This window comes from Scardinius erythrophthalmus (genome assembly GCF_964197995.2).
Source record: "Scardinius erythrophthalmus genome assembly, chromosome: 4".
Lineage (NCBI taxonomy): Eukaryota > Metazoa > Chordata > Actinopteri > Cypriniformes > Leuciscidae > Scardinius > Scardinius erythrophthalmus.
In genome coordinates this window covers 13,519,878-13,544,007 of record NC_138224.1, presented here as the reverse complement: position 1 = coordinate 13,544,007, position 24,130 = coordinate 13,519,878, and the positions used below count along the sequence as shown (strand labels likewise).

The window sequence follows — 24,130 nt, the reverse complement described above, 5'->3', positions numbered from 1 at the left end:
CAGGGGGAGAAAAGACTCAGGTAATTCTATAACTACAGTAAACGCTTTCACGGATCCCTAGAAACCGGAAACAAAGGCCGAAATAGGTCTAGTCATAAGACGCTTTCACTACCTCATTTTCCCACAGTGGACAGCCAAATGGGACCGGTAAACTTCTTTTTAAACTAATGATAATAATCCCAAACCCCATCTTGAAAGGGTCTCTGCTTTTTCATACTCCATGGGAAAATGAACGGCACAGTTCGTTTTTTATTTATACTATATTTAATCTCATTGATCATTGACTAAAAACAAATCTGTGAAATCTCATTGAGCAATCAGAATATTTTCCGCAATGATTTTGCAATGCAATGTATATTTACATATGTTAACTGATTCTCTCTTTTCCCTCTTAAAGGTCATTGTTCAGTGTCTTTATGCTTTCCATGTTGCTTTGTGGCAGCAATGTGTGATGACGATGTGTCACTGTGTGTTTGTTGGGTATCATGTGTGTTAGTTCAGGCAAATGAACGATTGCAAGATATATATGGATTTAAAACACTTTATAATAACTTTCATTAAGTCATTTAAAAATATGAATATATTTGAATAGAAATATAGATGGGCATTAATATTGATATTTCAATTTGCACTACTTAATTTTCTAAAAAGTTTTACACATAATATGAAAGTTATTATAAAGCTACCAAAAATGTATAAGTGGGATAAGTGTGTTCTTTCTCCTAAATGATCAGTGTGGTCTCTGGGGGATGGACAGCCTCCTGAGGACATTGACAAACAGATTGATACTCCACCGCTCTCGACTCTGTTGATTGAAAAGCCCCAGGGTGGCTCCATCAATGTAGGTCAGTAAATGCAGCTTTGTAAAAGTTCCCGTTCATTCTTAAAGTTCCCCTATTATGCTTTTTTTCAGAAATTACCTTAGTGTGTTGCATAGATGTTTGTGAATGTTGAAGGTCTGCAAAGTTTCAAAGATCAAAGTTCAACGTCTTACGAAAAATTTAGTTTTTTTCTCCCAGGAGAAAGAACCGATTCTTGCATAATGCCTGCCTCAAACACTAGCTGAGGCCTGGAAGAGTTTGTTTTGTGTTTTCAACATGTCGAGATGATGATGTTTTTCTTGAGAGACTGTGTCATCGAACGAACCGTTTTCAGACTATTTTAGAAATGAGTTGATGTGCAATGTATATTCTAGGTGTTTTTTGACCTTGGATGCATGTAAACCTATTGTAGGAGACCTCCAAAACTAAATTAGGAACTTTTAGAATAGCACAATAGAGGCACTTACGCACATCTTTAGGATCTCGCAATGTTTATTCAATAAACACAACTGCAGTATGTTTTAATTTGTTGTTTGAAAGGTGGAGACATCACCTTCGTTGCTAAAGTGGAGGCCAAAGACTTGCTTCGTAAACCAACCATTAAGTGGTTCAAGGGCAAGTGGATGGATCTGGCTAGCAAGACTGGGAAGCACCTTCAGCTTAAAGAATCTTTTGATCGCTTTTCCAAGGTGATCCCGCTCAACCAACGTATTGTAAAGAAGCATTTGCATAACTTTCCTATTCTTTAAGCAATATTTGGCATTGTTTTTCCCTGTAGATTCACACCTTTGAGATGCACATCATTAAGGCGAAGGAGAACTATGCAGGGAATTACAGATGTGAGGTCACCTACAAAGACAAATTTGATAGCTGCTCTTTTGACCTGGAGGTCAAAGGTTTGTTTTCTGATTAAACACAACAAACACTTACAAAGACACATGCACTACCAAGTTTGGGTCATTACGATTTTTAAAAGTTTTTCTGGAAGAAAAACTTTTATTCAGCAAGGACACGTCAAAATGGTCCAAAAGTCACAGTAGAGATATTTGTAATGTTAAAAAAGATTTCTATCTTCGATTTCTAGAACTTTCTATTCATCGAAGAATCCTGAAAACGATGTATCAATGATTTCACACACAAAAAATTGTCAGCAACAACTATTTTCAACATTGATAAACATAAGAAATGTTTCTTGAGCAGCAAATCAGCATATTAGAATTATTTCTGAAGGGTCATGTGACACTAAAGACTGGACTAATGATGCTGAAAATTCAGCTTTGCCATCACAGGAATTTATTTGAATTAAAACAGTTATTTTAAATTGTTATAAAATTTCACAATATTACTGTTTTTACTCAATACTGTTTTTACTAATCAAATAAATGCAGCCTCGGTGAGCATTAGAGACGTCTTTGACGTCAAAAACATAAAAAAAAATCGTACAGACCTCAAACTTTTAGTGTACATTTTATCCCTTTATCGTATTTCATCCATTTTTTCTTTTTTTCTTCTTCTCAGAAATCCCTGAGGGTTCTCAGAGCATTGATATTCGCTCAGCTTTCAAAAGAAGGTAAAGGGGGACCATCCTCCCCCAAAATAATTTTTAAAGAGAAATATATAGAAATGTTCAGCAAAATGTTTTTAAAAAGTGTGGTTTAGTAAGTACTGTAATTAATCATTATAAAATATAAAATAACGATAATGTTACTTTATGTCAGTATAACATATCTAAATTCTTGGTAGTGAATATATGAAGGGTAAAATATATTAGTGATATATCAAATAAAATTGTATTTCAATTATTTACAATATACAGTATATATAAATATGTGTTACAATAGGCTATCCTAGATATATATTATGTGTTACAATAGGCTATCCTACTTGACTTTCAAAAACATAAAATATTCTTTTCCAACATAAATGATGCATTACAGTGACATCTTCTCTGTGAATGTTTAATCAATTAAAACAGGACTTCTGTTCCAGTAATCCTCAACAAACCGATGTATAAACATGGTTTGATGACGGGCTGGGTTACCAGAAAGTTCTCAGTTAACCATTTTTTCAAATATATTTACCACCAAATCAACCCGTCGACCAAACCAACCAAACCAATGTGTTGAACTTGTCCAACGCTTGCACTGGGAACTTCCACCCCAACAATGTGTCAGAAAGCAACGCGAACTATCCAAGCTCATACTGTTCTCCCAAAGTAACATTGGGAGAATTTGTCATGAGAACACCCTTGGTAGTTTGTGCACAATTCAGTTCGCCCAACGCCAGTGCTTTGGTACTTGGCCGCCAAGCGAAAGGTTATTGTGTGCACCTCAATCCTGCATTCGTTTGGATGCAGAGATTGCAGGCTCTTGCGTTGTTCTTTTAGCATTGTTTGATTCTGATGTTTGTGACTTTTCTGATTCAATTTCCATTAATCTCTTGTGAACAACAGCAGTGAAGGCCAGGACGATGCAGGCGAGCTTGACTTTAGTGGGCTTCTCAAACATAGGTGAGAACTCCAGTCTGGCCCCCACAGGGGACCAATTCTTTCTTTCTTTCTTTCTTTCTTTCTTTCTTTCTTTCTTTTTTTTCCGAATTTTTTTCCTGATGCCCTGACATGGGTGACTTTTTCTTCAATCCTTCTTTTACACTGTTGCTAAAATCCAAAAATACATTTTTACACTCCTAAAAAGATTTCTTCATGTCATTCACTGCGACAAAGCAACCACTCTGTCCTTAACCATCCTGTAATGTGGAAAACAATATTTATGTGCCATTTATTGTAATTATTAATACACATTTTGGCATATAATTAGGTGCAAGTGTATTTTGTAGCCAACATAAAGGAAATACTGGAATCAGACAAAATATCATCAATCACACAAACTTATTTTTGGAGTTTTGCCTCTTTTTTTGTGAGGTTTTGCTTTAGTATTTTGTTGTTAGCAAGAAGTTAAACTCCTGCATAATAGAGAAAAAAGTTTGAAAATTATCTTGGCTTGTCTTTTTTTCTTCCTCACGCATTCAGACACGGCAGGTTAGTATCGTAGGTAATTAAACGATTAGACGTTATCACTGGTAAGTATTATAATCCTTTAGCTTCCCAAGCATGACCTGAACAGGAACTGTATAAGCAAGAGTGTTGGCCTACTGTAGTCTGGTAACACTTTATTTAAAGACAGCATTCATTAAAGATTCAGCAACACTCAGCAATGATGGAAACAAACCTTTAGTATTCAGAACCTGACGAAAAGGGCACGTTTTCCACTCATTTACGAGTTGTTGGTGGAACACTTCTACATGAAGCTGTGAAATAGTGTTATCGCTACTTTTGTTAATGTAATCTTTGTTTATACTCGAGAAACAAGACACGCAACTGCAACTGCAAACCTTCGCTGTTCTTAATACTTGCTTGAGCAACTGCAGACTTGTTGAAACACACATTAAACACATGAAAATAATAATGTTACCTCCGGACATTCGGGGAAATGTCTGTGTAAGAAGAGGGCTGAATGACAAAAGCTGATGATTACTAATTTAACCCTGATCATGTTTAACGACTGTGATCATGTTTAACAACAATATTCACTCCTAATAAACCCTGACTTCTAACCCTAATATAAAAGAAAACAACTACATTGACAGATGCGTTTAGATAGGACTTCTACAAAGAGATGGGTACAGTTTAAACTACAGGACAGAGTCAACAGATTACTATTAATGAATTATAAGGATTATAATTAGGGCTGTCGATTAATTCATATCTATCTATCTATCTATCTATCTATCTATCTATCTATCTATCTATCTATCTATCTATCTATCTATCTATCTATCTATCTATCTGTCCGTCTGTCTATCCATCATCATAATCTCTTTCATAATGTTCTTTCTGCATATTTTAAATGTTGGTCTATTTACTTATATATCAAATAGACCAACAATAAAAAAAAAATGGCTATTTAGGAAATGATATTCATTATTTTTTGTTGTTGGTCTATTTACTTGCTGGTCTTTATGCCACATCAAGTTGAAACAGATAAACTTTTAATAACGCATTCTGAGGTCTGCGCTAATTTAATTTTACATTGACAGCTCTAATTATAAATTTTCCTAATATAATTTTCATTATAATACATTGAATCAATTGTTACATTTTTAGTAAATGATTTGGTTTGTACATCCATCATGAGCACGATCATGTGTTAACCACATGATAACCCAATGTTCCCCTTTTCACTGACTTTTTCACTTATCCTTTCCAATCATAGTAAAATTATTTAGTAATAGCTTCTCACTAAATTCGTGTCCCCAATCATAAACAGTACCATCCCTTCCTTGATCATGTGATCCACCGTGTAGCTAAAAACTAGTGAGGCATCTCTCCCTGTAACAGGTTACCAATGACGTAGCAGGGATTTTTCAGCCCATCTCTTTGTGTGACATGTCTTGAGGAACTAGAAATAAGGAGGATAGTAGTGGAACATCCCGATCTGGTTCCTCAACACATGTTCAGAGAGCCCTAGCCATGACCTCTGACCTCATACTGTCTTACTGCTCTGTGATGTCAGGGAGCACAAGCAAGAAGAAACTCCTGATGTGGACGTGTGGGAGATTTTGAAGAACGCCCGACCTGATGAATATGAGAAGATTGCTTTTACGTATGGCATCACCGATCTCAGAGGCCTGCTGAAAAGACTGAAGAAAACCAAAAAGGAAGAGAAAAAGAGTGAAGGTGCTAATTTAACCTTTGTTAGACTGTTAATGTGCAGTATTCAGTTCAGATATATTGTTAAAGGGATAGTTCACCCAAAAATGAAACTTCATTTGTGTTCTGAAGATGAACGAAAGTCTGACGAGTTCGACAGAATTAAAAATTTTGGGTGAACTGTTTAAATTGTTTCTTTTGAAAATGCCACCGAGCCAATTTCTTCACTTGAAACACTGTTGTTCATCTGCACTCATTTTCAACTGCAGCATTTGCCAAGAGACTGGATCCTGCATATCAGGCGGACAAAGGCGGAAAGATCCGGTTAATTGTGGACCTTGCTGACCCAACTGTGGAGTTAAAATGGTACAAGAACGGACAAGAGATCCGCCCAACTCCAAAGTATGTCGCCTCCTATTCTTACACGCTCTTTTTTTACAACTACATTCAGGAACACGCTCATATGAAACCCTCTGTAAATGCCAACCTGTTTAAAGACCCATCATTTATTGTGTTCTTTAGCTTGTTGGTCACAGGGGATGCAGAAACACACTTTGCTATACACACACAAGTGATCCATCAGCATTTCATACCCGGCAAACACACAACGTTCTTAAAACATTAATCTGTGCCTTATGATAACTTCCAGAAATGTTTAAAGGACGTTATGTGAGTGAAGGCCAATGTGAAGCTCTTGAGCTACATTTGAAGTTTTAAATGTAGTGTACAATGAGAAATTAACAACAGAAAAAAGGCACCACCACCCTCACAGGACTTTAATAGACTTGCAAAAGCTACCTGAATATTTTACATTAAATGCATATTTGTCTCTTGTGATATGCAGAAATGTTTTTTGATAATATTGTACAAATAGTTATATATATATATATATTTTTTTTTTAAATAAAACAGATCATCTTATTTTATTTGTATTATAAATATTTTATTTATATTTTTATATTTTTCACTGCACCGATTAAGCTATTTATATAATACATTTTTGCATATATTCCACTAGAAAAAATATTAGTTTGTTTATTAGTTATTTAAAGGAACACTCCACCGTTTTTTTAAATAGGGCTTATTCACCGTCTTTCTTACATTTAGATAGGTGGGCAAATACATTTTTGTCTCAGTGCATGCATTGTTTTAGTTTGACAGAGTCGGCGCTAGCTTAGCTTGGCATAATGAATGGAATCCTTTGTTGCCAGGTAGCATGTCCTGAGTAAAAGTGATATAAAAAAATATAAAAAAAACCTAATTACTTCTTGTGGCCTGCGTATTCACAACGAGTACAAATAGCGATGCAGATTAACACTAGGCGATTTCCTATGCAGATATTGACTTATATATTAAGGACTATATTAGGGTGAAGCACAGGCGAAGCACTGCTACTTGGGCGTGATATCTCTGCGCCCAAGTAGCAGTGCTTTGCCTGTGCTTCACCCTAATATAGTCCCAAGTCAATATCTGCCTAGGAAATCGCCTAGTGTTAATCTGCATCGCTATTTGTACTCGTTGTGAATACGCAGGCCACAAGAAGTAATTAGGTGGGGTTTTTTTTATATCACTTTTACTCAGGACATGCTAGCTGGCAACAAAGGATTCCATTCATTATGCTAAGCTAAGCTAGCGCCGACCCTGTCAAACTAAAACAATGCATACACTGGGACAAAAATGCATTTGCCCACCTATCTAAATGTAAGAAAGACGGTGAATAAGCCCTATTTCAAAAAACGGTGGAGTGTTCCTTTAAAAAATAAAAAATGCTAAACAGCTTTCAACTGAACATGAAGTACATGAACGCAAGTGTATAGTTTATATAATGGTATTTATGTTGCTTAATTTGTTAATAATTGTAAAAGACAATGATATAGAACAATAAAATGCTGTTATATGCATTTTTTGTTGATATATCAAATAGACCAACAATTAAAAAAAATAGGCTATATAGGAAATTATGTTCATAATTTTTTGTTGTTGGTCTATTTACTTTGCTGGTCTTTATGCCACATCAAGTTCAAACAGATAAACTTTTAATAACGCATTCTGAGGTCTGCGCTAAATACATTTTAGATTGACAGCTCTAATTATAAATTTTCCTAATATAATTTTCATTATAATACATTGAATCAAATGTTACATTTTTAATAAATGAGCATCATGAGCACGATCATGTGCTAACCACATGATAACCCAATGTTCCCCTTTTCACTGACTTTTTCATTATCCTTGAAATCACATACATAGAAATCTTCTTTTCTAAACAAATTATGGTAGCGTATATCAACCCACTTTTCTTTGTAAAAGCAATTAAATTAAAGCCATTTGGGTGGTCCATGCAGTTTTCTGGTTGCTTATCTTCAATGATGGTCATCCCAGGGATTCCCTGCTTTTTGGGGGAATCTCTCTTTTTCTTCTTCTCTCTCTATATAACTGTAACACTAATAGCTCTTCCAGTCCTGTTTGATCTACAGTAGGCATGATGTCTATCTATCCTTTCTGTCTGTTATGCAATGGTGATCCCACCTGTATCCTATAACCTCCACTTCCACCTACTCCATCCTGTGCTCCGGCTGCTCTGGCTCCTCTATTCACCACAAAGTAATAGAAAGTAAGTCAGCCATTCCTCAGGACTGTCTTGTATATCTGAACCAAAGGAGTGTCCCCATTTCTGCTGTATGGATCAATTCTGATGGTTTAAGTTCCATGTTGTATGTATAATATATTGCATATGTTCAATGGAATGATTGAGCTATCACACAAGCAAGAGTGCTGCTGTACTGAATATCAGCACACACACAACTGACACACCACACGGACAGTTATTTTGTCTATTTTTTTCTCTGCCAACGAAAACACTTATAAAATAAGCCAAAGCAGGATCAACCTTTGTGTATCTGAAATTAAAGGAACAGAACTAACTGCTGTATAATATCAATTATTTCTGCTTTCACTTTCCTATCTTAGACTTTCAATAGTGGAATTCAATAGGATTAATAAAAGAGATAGCAAAATATGGACTGAATATGAATGACTAAAAGACAGAATGAATAAATGACTGAAATAAATAAATATTTTTCTTGACAATCTTGCTGTCAATATTTAACTGATCGTGCCATAAATGATGTTCCACTGTGGAACTGCTATATGCTAAGTTAAGAATGTAAAGTTAAATTAGCCTTTGAAATGTTATCTTTCAGTAACTAATGAATTGGCTGTGCAGGTATATCTTTGAGCATAAAGGCACTCAAAGGATAATGGTTATTAACAACTGTCAGATGAGCGATGACGCTGCTTACTCAGTCACTGCAGGAGACGAGAAGTGCACCACTGAACTGTTTGTGAAAGGTACATCCACCTACCAGACGATTTCATACTTGAAGTTAATTGTGATGGAATTGATCAATAATGACAATAATGACTGTCTGCCAGTGTTTGATGATGTAATCCTGGTCTCCTTTGGTCCTCCTATAGAACTGCCTGTGAACATAGTGAAAGAGCTGGAGCCCGTAAAAACCACAGTGAACGAGAGAATTGAACTGGAGTGTGAAGTGTCTGAGGAAGGAGCAAAAGTTAAATGGTATGTGTGATGGGCATTTTAGATGTTTATGTTTGTGTTTGACACACAAAGTAAAATGAGTACTGTCTGTCTGGTAAAGGATGAAGAATGGAGTGGAGGTTCCCACAGGAGTGCGATCACGGTACCGTGTGAAAAGCGAGGGGACCAAACACTGGCTGATCATTGATGACGCCTCAAAGGACGACACTGGCACCTACTCCCTAATGGCCACCGGGGGCACCAGTCAGGCTCACGTTCAAGTTGACCGTATGATTATATTGTTTTTTGAGATTATGAAAGCATCTTTGTTTCATCCCTTTCTCTCCTGTTCATTAAATGTTGTTCCCCTCCCCCCTTTGTTTTCCTTCCTGTTACATGCGATTGGATGATTCAGTGAAGCCTCTGAAGATTTTAATGGATCTACAGAGTCAGACAGTGTTGTTGGGTCAGCCTCTTAAATTGAACTGTGAGATTTACCCCGGAAATGTCCCGGGCCGCTGGTACAAGAACGGCCAGCTGATCCAGCCCAATGACCGTATCAACATTTTGCACAAAGCCAAGTATGCCGACTTACACGTTCAATATTAAACCTCAATCATACCAGGTTATCAGCTCATATACTGCACATAAATATTTTAAAGATATGTGAATAAAATATGCACACCAACTGTATCAACTGGAGGCCCATATGGGAAAAGCTCAAGCTTAAGCGAATAGCTGTGGAACATGTTAGCTGGTTTCTAACTAGTCTAAACTGGTCAGTGGCTGGTAGACCAGCCACCATGATCTAAACACCATCCTGACCACCTTAAGTTGGTATAGCCAGGTGCTAACTGTTCTTGCAGGTCCAAGATGGTCTATAAGAGTGCTTCTCAATAGGGGAGTGAAGGATGACTTATATATATCCTCATTTTCATTTGTGCTTTATATTCAATTTACAGGAATCACAACCTCAACATTGAGAGCTCCACCATTCATGATGCCGGCGACTACACCTTTGTTCCTGAGGGATACACACAGACGCTGTCTGCCAAAGTACACATCATAGGTACCAGCAACAATCCAGAAAGTTCTCAGACTCTTATCATACTTATGCTAATAAGCTCTCTGAAAGAATCCCATTTGGATTAATTCTGCAGATCCCCCCAGGGTGCACTTAGAGGCACTGAATGTCCAGGACAACACGGTGACCATTGTGGCTGGAAACAAACTCCGCCTGGAGATTCCCATCAGTGGAGAACCAGCACCCAGAGTGGTGTGGATGAAGGGAGAAAGGGTGAGCGATGACCAACCTTTTCTGCAGAAAATATAAAGAAATATATATTTCTGAACCAGAAACACCTGGATTAAACTAGGCTAAATGGGTTTTTCAGGTCATCCTTGATACAGGAAATCGAGTTCGTGCAGAAACATTTTCAGACCACACCTGCCTAACTATTGATGTCACAGAAAGAGAAGATTCTGGAAACTACAAGATCGTCCTTCAGAACGAAGCTGGAGAAGACACGGCCTGTGTTAAGGTCAAAGTTGTGGGTAAGTCACTCTCCCCAGAGAGAACATAATATTTGTTTGGCTGATGACATTAATAAGATGTAAATCTGATCCTATTTTGTTTCATCTAGATATCCCAGATCCCCCTGAGTCTCCTCTGGTTACTGAAGTGGGTGGAGACTGGTGCACTATGACATGGGAACCTCCACGCTATGACGGTGGTTCCCCCATTCTTGGTAAATCAACTTCCTGTGCATAAAAACTGTATCATATTTATATTTTAGAAGCCTGTTAATTTTAGACTTTGAGTTATTTCAAATTATATGTCGAAAAACACTTTGGAATTTCTCTGTAGTCTCATTACACTACCTATATTTTTAATGTCTCTTATACTCACCAAGACTGTATTTGTAAAACCAGCAATATTGTGAAATATTAAAACTAATTAAAAATAATTGTTTTCTATTTTAATATAAAACATATAAAATAATGTTTCAATTAAATGTAAATCATTTCCTCCATTAAGCTTCCATTTTAAACATTGTTTTACATAATTAGTCATCAAGATGAATCAATTGTTCCCTGATGAACAAATAAAACATAATGCTAATAAAGTTCAGAAAGTTACAGTATAAGTAGACCTCTAGGGAAAAAAACTGAAATGAGTTTAAAAAATCATGACGTGACCTCTTTAAATATGCAGCTGTGCATTTGAAGCTCTTATTAGCATAACATAAGTTAAAGAGGCCATATTATGCCCCTTTTCAAAGTCTTTATTTTGTATTTGGGGTCTACTAGATTAGGTTTTCACGCTTGAATGTTAAAAACACATTATTTTTCACATATTTTACATTGTTGCACCACATCTATTTCCACTCTGTCAACGGCTGAATCAGTGTGTTGTGATTGGTCAACCGCTTATCATAACATATATCATAATCGTTTCAACAAACGTGCACCTTTTATTTGCTTATGCCTTAGGTGGGAATTATTTAAATATATTGGATATTATTGGAACATACATTCCCGGAAGACTACAATTGAGGCGTTTCAAGGAGTCCAGAAACACTAAAGCAACCTTACCCATACACAAAAGAAATATATTTGAAATGTATTTTCAGGATATATTTTGGAATATGTGCAAATATTTGAAATTGGCCCAATAAATATATTTCATACTTATATTTTATATATTTTTGTTATATTTCAGAATATATTTCTATGTATTTTTTTTCTGTATGGGTCCCCAAATGTGTCAAAAATATATGTGGCATATATTTCAAATACATTGAAATATATTCTGAAATATAACAAAAATATATGAAATATAAGTATGAAATATATTTATTGGGCCAATTTCAAATATTTGCATATATTCCAAAATATATCCTGAAAATATATTTCAAATATATTTCTTTTGTGTATGGGTACACACTAAAGAAAGTTGGAAATGTAGACAAAAAAGCATAAAAGGTCTGATTCTTTTTTTTAAAATTTACCACAGGATACTTCATTGAGCGAAAGAAGAAACAGAGCTCTCGATGGATGAGGCTGAACTTTGACCTTTGCAAAGAGACCACTTTCGAGCCCAAAAAAATGATTGAAGGTGTGCCGTACGAGGTGCGAATCTTTGCTGTTAACGCTATTGGTGTCTCCAAACCCAGTGAACCCTCCAAACCTTTCATTCCTCTGGGTGAGTACACAAGTGGCTCATCTGTACTGTTAATGGGATTTTGTGTCTCTTCGAATCAGTTATATCATGAGCACCATCTCTATTACGCAACACAACACGCAGTATGGTCATTTAGGCTTGTGCCATTAAGCAAGACAAAAAAAAGCACTGCAGAGACACCAGAGCTTGTCTGTTCCTATTTGGGCTCCTATGCGACAGGTGTTGCTGTGCTCACACCAGTATCCAAAACATTCAGTCTGTGACCTCCACAGCAGAAGCCTGAGATTTAGAAGATACTGAGTATGACTTTATAATGGCTGCCAACTCATCTGCGGATTATTATGTTATGAGATCAGATACTGTCTCTTCTTCAGTCACAGCTTAAACACGAAGAGTTGTGCGAGAATAGAAGAGTCCAGACAAATGAGAGCCCTCGTGAAATTCATGACATACCAGGGTGATCCTCTCTTCTCACGTGTTCGTGTGTGGAGGGACACACGTGCGGCCATTATTTTATGGATTAAAAGAAGAGTTCTTCAAAAAATATTTTTTATGTTCCTTGAAAAAGAAATTGGAACAACATCAGGGTGGGTAAATAATGCAGATATGAAAAATAATTTTATAAAAAATTATAATTTAGGTAAATTATTACTTTAACTGGAATTATCTACAGCTTGATTTCAATTAATTTATGGTCACAGAGGCTAAAGTGTAATTTATTCATATTATACACACTTGAATGTGTGAATCAAGCTCAGTTTTAATGAAAATTAACTAAGTAAAAAATAGAAATGATGCATGTAATGATGAGAACAAATTTAACAAAAATACTGCAAAATATAATCAGTAACATTAATTCTTATATGAATCGAATCTATATATGAATATATAGGAAAAAGAAATTATGCATCTAAGGATGAATTTGAAATAGACATGCACAGGTAATGTACAAGAGACTGAACGTGATTCAATGCCCTGATATACACACGGCAAAGTTTTTTTTTGTTCTTTGAATATAAATTATGTTTGAGACTATAGGTAGACTATATAGATCTGACTAAATGAGAGTATAGTTTGAATTATTTCATTTTCTTTGCATGGCACATTGACACGACAGTGCAGAATAGCTCTTTCGGCATTATCCTGAACATTGTATAAGCATTCATTTCAGAGAGGCTTTCTTAAGCGCGTGTAACTGTCACATCCTTTGTATTTTCTCGGTGAAACCCACCCGAGTCCTTCACATAAAAATCAGGCTTTCATAAAACAACCTAGGCAGTCGGGGAAGGTCTTGTTTTTTAAGTTGCGTTACAAGCTGTTCAAACATTGGCAATACAAAATGCAATGAATACATGACAATTCTTACATATAACCCCTTTAAAGATGGATGTGATCTATGTCTTGAGAATGTATCAAACACTCTTGAATGTGGGAATCAAGATCAGTTTTAATGAACAAAATAAATGGTAAAAAGCAGAAAATATGCATGCAATAATGCATTTGAAATATATGTATTTTTTATGGTTTTAGAACAAATATTAATTTGTATACATATATAAATTTAAAATGAATTTGAGAACATTTTTTTTATTAATCTAAGGATGAATTTGAGAATTATTTCACAAATCTAAAATAAACAGATTAATAAAAATAGGGGGAACAAACTATACATAATATAAATCATGTATCTAGGATGTATATTTTTGTGGCTATTATTTTAAAACAAATTATGGAAAAAATACTGACTGAAAAAACTGAGTGAGTACTTCATTATGCATCTAAGAATGAAATTGAAAAATATTTTGCTACACTAGTTATTTTAGAACAAATTATCCAAAATATTGACTGAAAGTTTTCAGCACCAATAATTACTACCTTCATGAACTCCTACTAGCTGTGACCAGTGAACCCACAATGCTGGTGGTGGATGACGTCACAGATAACACAGTAACTATGAAGTGGAGACCTCCAGACACGATCGGTGCCGCAGGACTTGATGGGTACCTAATTGAATATTGCATTGAAGGAAGTAAGTCTACACACATTATATGATTTGAGGAAGTGGTTCTCAACTGGTGGCGGTTCATGCCATTTTGTCCTTATGCAATACTTCATTTTACAGCTGACGAATGGATTCCTGCTAATAAAGAGCTGACAGAAAAAACGAGGTACACTATAACTGGTCTGCCAGTGGAGGCCAAGATCTTAGTGCGTGTCAAGGCCATAAATGCTGCTGGGGCCAGTGCACCACGCACCATCCAACACTCCATACTTGTGAAAGAGGTCATCGGTGAGGGTCAACTACCACTTTCATTTTGCTATTTGAAATTAGTTAATGTAAACTAATAACACATATCTCACAGAGCCTCCTAAGATTCGCATACCTCGACACTTGAAGCAGACGTACATTCGAAAGGTTGGCGAAGTCGTCAACCTCGTAGTGCCATTTGTGGTGAGCCAACAGATCATGATAAGCTTATCGAATTCTTCCCTCCTGCTCATGACAGAAAATGTCAAAACCTTTTTTTTTTTTTTCTTTTAGGGTAAACCGAGGCCAAAAGTCACCTGGTCGAAAGAGGGTCAGCCGATTGAACAAAGCATCAGCATTCGTAACTCAGATTGTGACAGCATCATGTTCATCCGCAAAGCTGAGCGCAAACATTCTGGGAAATATGAACTGAGCGTACAAGTGGAGAATCATATCGACACGGCCATGTTGGACATCCAGATAGTCGGTTAGTTAAGAAAAATGAAGTTTTAAAACAAAAAGTCTGGCAGTGCTATTTTAGTATAATTTATTTACTATTTTAGTATTTATTAATATTTTGAATTAGGTTTCATTTTTATATTTTCATTTTAATTTCAGTTTTAATTTTGTCATGTGCTTTTGTCATTTTTATTCGTTTATTTCTAATTATCTAAAATGTATTTTTATTTCAGTTTTAGTAATTTTAGTACTTATTTTAAGTATGTCAAAGCATGTTTCCTTTTTATATTTATAATTTGTTTCAGCTTTATTTCAATTATGAAATAATATTTAATAGTTGCAGTTAACAATAACAATACTAAATATTGATAATGTTAAAATTCAGATTAATAATAATACTGTACAAAATCAAGAAGTATATGATATTTAATATGTGATTCAGAGAAATATACAGTGGATGTAAAAAGTCTAGTATATTAGGTTAGGTTATTTTAAGTTTTTATTTTTATCTTTTTTTCTCTGAAATGCGCCACTTTGGTTTTCAGTGGCATTGCATGGGTTGTAATTTTTACATTAAAGGTTACATTTTCTTTTGCCGTCTGTCCCAGATCTTCCAGGCCCACCACAGGCTGTGAAGATCGAAGAGGTCTGGGGGAATAATGTAGCACTGGACTGGAGCCCACCCAAGGACAGCGGCAATGCACCCATAACAGGCTACACCATTCAGAAAGCTGATAAAAAGACAATGGTCTGAATAAAACTTTGGTTGTCTTTTCACTGTACTGCTATGATAATAATATTTAACACGAATTTCAAACATACAGTAAAATGTTTTTCTTTATTTATATGGGTTATATACACATATATTGTACATTCACTTTTTTGTTTTAAAATAATATATGTGTAATATTTTAAGTGTTGAGGGCAAAAAGACTGACCAGCATATGTGTGTGTGTGGCACAGGAGTGGTACACATGTGTGGAGCACTACCATCGTACCTGCATCACAATCTCAGATCTGGTGGTGGGTAACGAGTATTTCTTCAGAATCTACTCTGAGAACATGGTGGGCTTAAGTGAAAGTGCTACTGCCACTAAAAACAGTGCTCTCATCGTGAAGGAAGGTAAGGCTCTGCTCTGCTCTACTCCTACCCATTTGTAAATTAACTGCCTGTGTAAATCCTTTTCAAAGCTGCAGCAAGTGATTTTTTTAACTGAGTGCAATTTATATAATGTTCGGATGTCCTAAGAATTAAAGACCTATTATACTTTTTTACATTTTCAACTTTCTTTACTTTTTTGAGCATGAAAAAAGGTCTTCAAAGTTACAAAGCACAAAGTCCATCATAAATACAAGTTTCCAACTTAAAAATCGCAGCTCAAGTTGTATTTTCCACTGGGAAGCTCTGGGATAATTTTGATAAGCTCCTGAGCTGGATGAGCCATAAACTTTAAACATGGCGGAGGGGAGAACGATTGCTGTTGTGACTGACATTAGAAGCGTATTGTATCTTTTAAACACTGCAAAAATAGCCTGTATTTGACTGAAGTTTCACAATTGACCAGATAGATAACGCGGTGAATGTTTATATGGTTGCCAATGAATGGGAAGCTAAATATAATTTTGGCTTTAATAAGATTTAATAAGAATCAGCCTGGTGTGATTGCCTCCATGATTCCTGTTAATTCCGACAACAAAGCACTTGAATGCGATGAGGTCATTATCATAACTTGAGAAGTGGGAAGTAGGAAATTTCTGATAACACGTGAAGGCAGCATTATTCTCGATATCAGAAAGCACATTACGCTTTTCGGAAAGAGGGGATTCATAGAGACAGGAACTAAACAGTGTTACTGACAGACTGGGAAGAGAGGTGCTGCAACAATGTAAATATGTGAAAAATAATGTGTTTTCAACATTCAAGCATGAAAACATTCTAGTAGACCCCAAAATCAATACTTTGAAAAGGGGCAAAATATGGCATCTTTAAGCTATGATAGACCTGTAAACAGCAAAACAGAATACAAAACAGAGAATTAAAAAATTTGCTCTCAGCCAACCTTAAACAATGGCGTTAATTTGGGGTGGGACTACTAGGGGAAGTGTTTAAAAAATAGTAAAGTAAAGTAAACCTTGATTGCAGTTTATGTCGATTTGGATAAAACTGTGCACTAGTGGTGCTGAAATCGCTTGCAGCAGTTTTAATTAAAATTCTTAAGCCTAACAAATTTGCTTTTTAGTGGTAATTTAGGCCTGGCTGATGTGGATTTGTGTGTGTTTTTTTTTTAATATTCATTTTACAGCCTTGGTACCCGAGGGCTGTCCTAATTAACACTAATTTACTAATCAACGTCCTGCTTGGTCTGTCTTTATATATTTAGTCAGGATTTTAATTGAAATGCATGTCCCTGAACATGGTGTAAAGGAGGGTTGCTCAATCCTGCTCTTGGAGATGAAAGATGTGTCCCAGTTTGAATACGTATAATATACATTAAATGTATGTATGTTGCTGGGGATGGAAAGAACATCATTTGAGTATTTACAGTGTGCCAGTACCACAGGCCCTCTTACTACATACTAGTTGTATGAAAGCATTAGAATTAGCTAAATTCACAGTCTTAACCTAGCCTGGGTTACCCCATGCTGCCTTGCACGCAGCGCGATTTTATTCACGCTGCTAGGCAGCCTGGACACCATGGACCAGATTTTCCCCTCAAAAAGGGAACCAATCGCAGAACGGGGAGGGAGCAGCAAGACGATGACGACGTCTATGTGACACACCGAAGCAGTTTGTTTATATCTATGGATCCAACATTGGCATCAGATGCGAAGTTACCTTTCGATGCAGCCTTAGATAGTGTTCTAAGTAGTTTAGAACGCAAGTATATTTCGTCTTCTTCCTCGTCGAAGTTCTGTCGCTCTACATACGTCATCTGGTATAATTGAAACGATTGGCTATGAGCTACGTGCAGGCGCATTTGATAGACATTCGTAGTGCCCAATAAACGGCTCTGGGCATTCGTAAACCACGCCTCAAATACGAGAAAATGAACATGTGGTTCACAGACCACGTCTCAATGAGAAAGAGGTCTGACGTTAGCCAGGCTAGTCTTAACCGTCACTTTAAAAAAAAAAATTTAAATTCACAATTCTCACATTTTAGTATAACTCAAATGTCAAGCAAAAACTAAACACAAATTCACACTTCAGAATCCAACAAAAATATTAGACCATCCAGGCCCTTCCTCCATACTGTTTTAAACATACTAAGATTTGGGACCAGTGTTATTGTTAACTAAAAATAAATTGTTAGTTGTTTTTATTATTATAAGCTATTTAAAAACGTTTGGTTACACTTTCTATCCTTGGCACAGTGTAATTATACACTGAGTAATAATAATTAACAACATGTACTTACTATAGGTTTAGGTTTGGTTTAGGATTAGGGTATGTTTTAGGGTTAGTTGCATGTAATTATGCATAATTTACTGTTATTACTATAGTAAGTATATGTAACGTGTAACAAAAATCTCTAAAGTTGCAACTTACTTTAAAAAGTACAAAATAAAAAGAAAAAATGAAAGAAAGAAAAACTAAAACTAATGATGAAAAAAACTAACTGAACTGAAAATGAATTAAAATTATTAAATAAAAATGACTAAAATGCCATTACAATTAATGAAAATAAGGATAAAAGCTAATTCTAAATATTAATAAAAAACTATAATAGTATATAAATAATTCTCAAATAACACTGTTTAGGATGCACTAATCCTAAACTTAGGTTGTGTTATAATGGAAAATATGCAAATTGGGACACTTGCCTGCAGAGTTTAGCACATGAACTACCTGAACCTGTTAATCAAGGTTTGGTTTTTGAGCAGGATTGCACACTCCTGGTGTAAAGTCTGAGTTTTGACTCAAAGGAACTTTAAAGGCTTTCCTGGAATGTTAAAGGTATGTTCTGCACTTTATAGTAGCTTCACAATTTGATGATTCTCCCTGATACGCACCACTATACTCTACAAACACAAAGATTTGTTTACCAGCCACAAATTACTGTGGTGACAGTAACCATGTATGTTCCCAAGTGCAGATTTAATCTTTAACAGACTGTGTGTGTCACGCCTTGCCGATGCTGATGATAAATGTTGTCTCTTCCTCATCACATAAGGGAAATTCCCCCATGATACAGCTCTCGGGTTGTATCATGCAAAGTCCCACTCTCCCTTCCCCTCTCACTCCTCCTCCTCCTGCTCCTCCTCTTCCTCTTGCTCTTCCTCTCACTCTCAATCAGGCATGCAACTGAAGAACCCACAGTATAATGACCGCGACTTCACCGAGCCGCCCACTTTCACTCAGCCGCTTATCAACACCTTCGCCATAGCTGGGTACAACGCCACCCTGAACTGCAGTGTGCGTGCCAACCCTAGGGTAAGTGACTGGCAGGACACTCTACTAGAAAGGTATGGGAAATTCAGATCATCTGGGATACTTTTTTTGCCATTGAGATGACTGTGAAAAAATGTCCCTTTAAAAAGTGTGCTTTTGCCATATTATTTTTTTCAGACAGGCAAGTCCATTTTCAACCGTTCTTCAAGCACACTTTAATTTAGATCAGAAGACATAAAGGCCCCGTTTGCACCTGATATCACTTACTATGTCATTATATTACTGAATAAAACCATTAATATCCATGTGACACTGTGAGTTTGATGGATTGATACTGCTTTGGCTCTTCTTCACTAGTGCTGTCATCTGTTGTTTCCTGTGTATTCATACTATACTCCGTAACTGCTCTCAGCCTAAGGTGATGTGGATGAAAAACAAGATTCCCATCATAGACGACCCACGTTACCGCATGTTCAGCAACCAGGGTGTGTGTACGCTTGAGATCCGAAAGCCCAGCCCTTTTGATGGAGGTGTTTACACCTGCAAGGCTGTCAATGACCTTGGAGAGGGTCAGGTGGACTGCAAACTAGAGGTCAAAGGTTAGTCTGTGCGTTAATTTGATCATCAATATGGATATAGCTTCTTAAGAACGCTCCTTTAAGGGGATACATGGCTAGTATAGTCATCAAGTGATTCAATAGAGAATATTACACCTGGTTTTTATTGAAGAGGGATGTTATAGGGATGGCCCTGATATACTTCAAACGAAATTGAAGAACGAACTGGTCATTTTGAAGAAATTTAACTTTGTATGGTGTTTGTTTCAGGTGTTCAAAACAGCTTGCCAAAGTGAACTTTCAAGAGAAGTTCACTCTGGCTGGTAAACACCTTCAATCGTACCATTGGTCCGTGGCGATTACATAATACATTGGTAGGTGTAGCTCTGGGGCTCCGCCTTCTTTGACATGGAAATCTTCTCCGGTTCATTTCTTCTGTTCAGTCCGTCGAGGTCAGATGTACGCGAGTAAAACATGAACACACTGGAGAGCTGCTTTTATGTTTAATACTGTAAAGCTGCTTACTTTAAGGCAATACATTGTATTAAAGGAAAACTCCGACTTTTTGGGACTTTAGCTTATTCACAGTATCCCCCAGAGTTAGATAAGTCCATACATACCTTTTTCATTTCTGTGCGTTCTGTAAGTGTTATTTGACACACCCACCGCTAGCCTAGCTTAGCACAAAGACTGGATGTAAATGGATAATGGTAGCATACTAATCCCAATAAGTGACAAAATAATGCAAACATTTTCCTATTTACATGTTGTGATCTGTATAGTCACAGCGTGTACAAATAACAAGGCTATATGAGACAGAGACCATTTTTAATCGTATAAATACTGGGAACTATATTCTCACTAGGCGTAGGAGCACAGCTAAATCAACAACAGGGCGTCTCGTGTGCTGCGCTAATCACTCCGCCCAAGTAGCCACTCCGCCCAAGTAGCTGTGCTCCTACGCCTAGTGAGAATATAGTTCCCAGTATTTATACGATTAAAAATGATCTCTGTCTCATATAGCCTTGTTATTTGTACACGCTGTGACTATACAGATCACAACATGTAAATAGGAAAATGTTTGCATTATTTTGTCACTTATTGGGATTAGTATGCTACCATTATCCATTTACATCCAGTCTTTGTGCTAAGCTAGGCTAGCGGTGGGTGCGTCAAATAACACTTACAGAACGCACAGAAATGAAAAGGGTATGTATGGACTTATCTAACTCTGGGGGATATTGTGAATAAGCTAAAGTTCCAAAAAGTCGGAGTGTTCCTTTAAGTGGTTTATAAATAAGCATGACGTGACGATTGGAGTGGCGAATTGCAGAGCTCTATGATCAGATGCTTTAACTGCTGTTTTCTTACCGCTTTCATTTTTGTTGTACGTTTATTTTGTTATTGAGAGGAAGGTACGCAGCACGTTTTTATAAAGTCATCTAGATGACGTTACTGCGTTCACTAACAGAATATCACTACAAAGATATTTCAAACTTCTTTTTATAGATCCCTAAGTGAAGAACGATACGAAGTATATCGGGGCCTTTACTGTTGGGTAGAACGCTGTTTGATTCTATACTGTAAGTGGTTTCAAAATTGGTTTTCAATGAGGTAACCAACAGAGCTTAAACAAAAGACTGAATGAGGAACCTGACAAGGGTTCATTTGCCTTCAAGAGCTTATAGCTTCATTTCCAACTTAAACACTGTTTTTACACCTAACCAACCAATTAATGTGCACAAGATTGCAGCACTTTGGTCCACCATTGTTATAATTCCATTTATAAACAATGTCTCAATCTCTTCTGTGGATTTCAAGGGTAAGTACAGTGTTGGAACAATATGATAATATTGCTCTCTTACATGGTCCATTTATGGTCCATATGACCATTTAAGTATTTTGTATTTGCAAAATCCATTGAATTTGCAACAGCATGCAGCCAATTCAAAATCAATTTCATCTCACCACTGCCACTGGACCACACATCCCATAATGCAACAGATTGTAGAAAGCAGATTCACATGGTCACACCCATTGCACATTGTTTAGCAGGTCTGTGAAAAATCCTAGACCTGATAAAAACTCGGAAAACACGCCAATATTTGCATATTAGGGCCTATATCATGTGCTGCTGACATGTTTTCATACTCTGTCATACATTGCCATATTGCTGTGTTTCCCTCTTGGTAGACTGTGGTATGTCCTTTAACTCCTTCATGTTAAATCTGTAATGACTAAGTCAGCGATGGACCCTGAGGCACATATAACTCCTTCATGTAAACTTTGGGTTTAATCCGTATTTTCTTTTCTCCCCCAGTCATCACTCAGGAATAGTTACTGTGTTGTTCTCATTCAAGGTAAGCTTTCATATGGTTTCGGGCATATGAAGCTTATTTTTTCATTCATTCTGCATCCCTTGCTTGCCAATAATTCTGCGTATGCTCTTGGCTGGTGTGTAATGCTCTAGAATTTGAGAATTATATTCCTGAATCAAGAATGTTTTACAGGATTCTACAAGAACTCCAAGAACCAGTTTAAGGTTCTATAGGACAACTGGGTGAATGCGATTTCACCAAGCGCAACATGTTCTTGGATCAACATCTTTGTTGATTCTGGGAGAACATTCCAATCAACCAATCAGATTTGAGGAACAAGTTTACTGTTAATGTCAAGTGTAGGCTTACAACCAGGGTTAGGTGCTTCTGCATCAGTGTTATTCACTCATTGTTTCCCTCTGATTTAAGGGATAACTTATGTGTAGGGTTAGGTTTAGGGGTAGGGACAGATTAGGACAACATTTTTGGACAGGAATATTGTTCCAGGATCAACAAATTATGTTGATCCAGGTACATGTCTTAGTGGAATCATGGTGACCAGGAAAACTGCTCTGTTCATACAGAATTTATACCTTGCATGCTTTTGACAGTCAACCAGTTTTGGGGAATGTTACTTTTAAAAGTTAGAATTTGGTGCTAATCATTATAAAAATAATTACTTTTCTCTCAACAGCATCTAACTGAGACTCTTTCTCCTCCAGAATGGATGCACTATGCTTGGCTTGCAGGCATTTTTTATACTGGAAATAGGATGTTCTACTTTAAGTGTTCGTCCACCCAACATAGTTTGCATGCAATGACACAGTTTATACCTTTTAAAGTGGCATATTTACCAAAACCCGCACTATATACGTTTTAAAACCCTTAATGTTAATTTAGGTGGGAAAAAAAGTTTGCGCTCTTTACGTCAATGAAGCATGACACACTCCTTAGACCAATATCCATCATGCTCACACAACTCCCACAATACATGTGCACCTTTTATCCCCATTTCTCCCAACAAGCCTAAGAGAAGGGATTTCAAATGTGACAAAATAAATGAAACAAGTAACAGATACTTTACTCATTACATGAAACCATATTGTAAACTTGCTAAAGTAAAATCCTAGTAATTTTAGACACAGGAATTGCCACAAAATTGGATGTTACCCCATTTTCTCTTGAGACCAAGCGGTCAGAAGCAAAACTCAATTCTGATGTATTATTTCTGCAGATGCTTTCACTGTGAACCTACATGTATATGCTTTGTATATTTATAATGATGGTCATTCGCATATGCAGCTTAATTTAACGCACATTCAACCAACTGCTCATGCAGCTCAGAATGCTACAGCAAGCAAAGATAAGACATGCAATGATGAAATGTGTTAAGAGCGCCTGAATAGCTGCAAAAGCTTGCAGAGATTTGATTGTACTCACTGCCTCAACATTTTTGCTTCACCTGCCAAACACTGACAAATTCCTGTCCTGATTTTACCGTCTTCCTTTTCTTCTTGTCTGTCTCTACCTCTTTTCTCTGTATACAGTGGCCCCCAAAAGGTTTTTGGACACTTAAGTCACACTTAAAAATGGATGAATGTCAATACATTAGGGTGATGCTGAAGTATATATTTTTGTAATAAGTAAAAGTCTGTTCAGGTTTTAACTTCACCTTTCAGAGACTTTTTTCTGTATCAATATAATGCCGGATTTTGAATCAGTTCTCAAGTTCACACAGGTGTCTTGGTAAACAACCGTCTACATTTTGAACAATTCATCTATAGTTTTATCATTTGAAATCTTGCAAACTTCTTTTTATGAAACGTTCAGCTTAAGAAGTGTGTGTGGGCTGTCTTTCTTTAAAATAAATGGCACTATGTTTGATATTTTATATAATACAAA

General features: G+C 36.4%; 2 protein-coding genes across 2 annotated transcripts in view; one reads left to right on the top strand and one right to left on the bottom strand.

Annotated features, from left to right (window-relative positions):
* The window catches only part of gnptab (N-acetylglucosamine-1-phosphate transferase subunits alpha and beta), a 64,215-nt gene that overhangs the window by 6,643 nt on the left and 33,442 nt on the right, over positions 1–24,130 (bottom strand). The gene's annotated exons all lie outside the window — the stretch shown is intronic.
* The window catches only part of mybpc1 (myosin binding protein C1), a 37,856-nt gene that overhangs the window by 13,341 nt on the left and 385 nt on the right, over positions 1–24,130 (top strand). Inside the window, 24 exon segments of the mRNA XM_081362784.1 lie at positions 735–845; positions 1,362–1,510; positions 1,600–1,717; positions 2,340–2,391; positions 3,274–3,330; positions 5,393–5,556; positions 5,799–5,931; positions 8,756–8,880; positions 9,007–9,112; positions 9,192–9,358; positions 9,486–9,651; positions 10,033–10,139; positions 10,231–10,367; positions 10,465–10,624; positions 10,714–10,818; positions 12,087–12,275; positions 14,149–14,303; positions 14,307–14,544; positions 14,618–14,706; positions 14,797–14,989; positions 15,570–15,709; positions 15,925–16,084; positions 19,259–19,395; positions 19,766–19,952. Coding sequence (XP_081218910.1) covers positions 735–845; positions 1,362–1,510; positions 1,600–1,717; positions 2,340–2,391; positions 3,274–3,330; positions 5,393–5,556; positions 5,799–5,931; positions 8,756–8,880; positions 9,007–9,112; positions 9,192–9,358; positions 9,486–9,651; positions 10,033–10,139; positions 10,231–10,367; positions 10,465–10,624; positions 10,714–10,818; positions 12,087–12,275; positions 14,149–14,303; positions 14,307–14,544; positions 14,618–14,706; positions 14,797–14,989; positions 15,570–15,709; positions 15,925–16,084; positions 19,259–19,395; positions 19,766–19,952 — 3,345 coding nt within the window.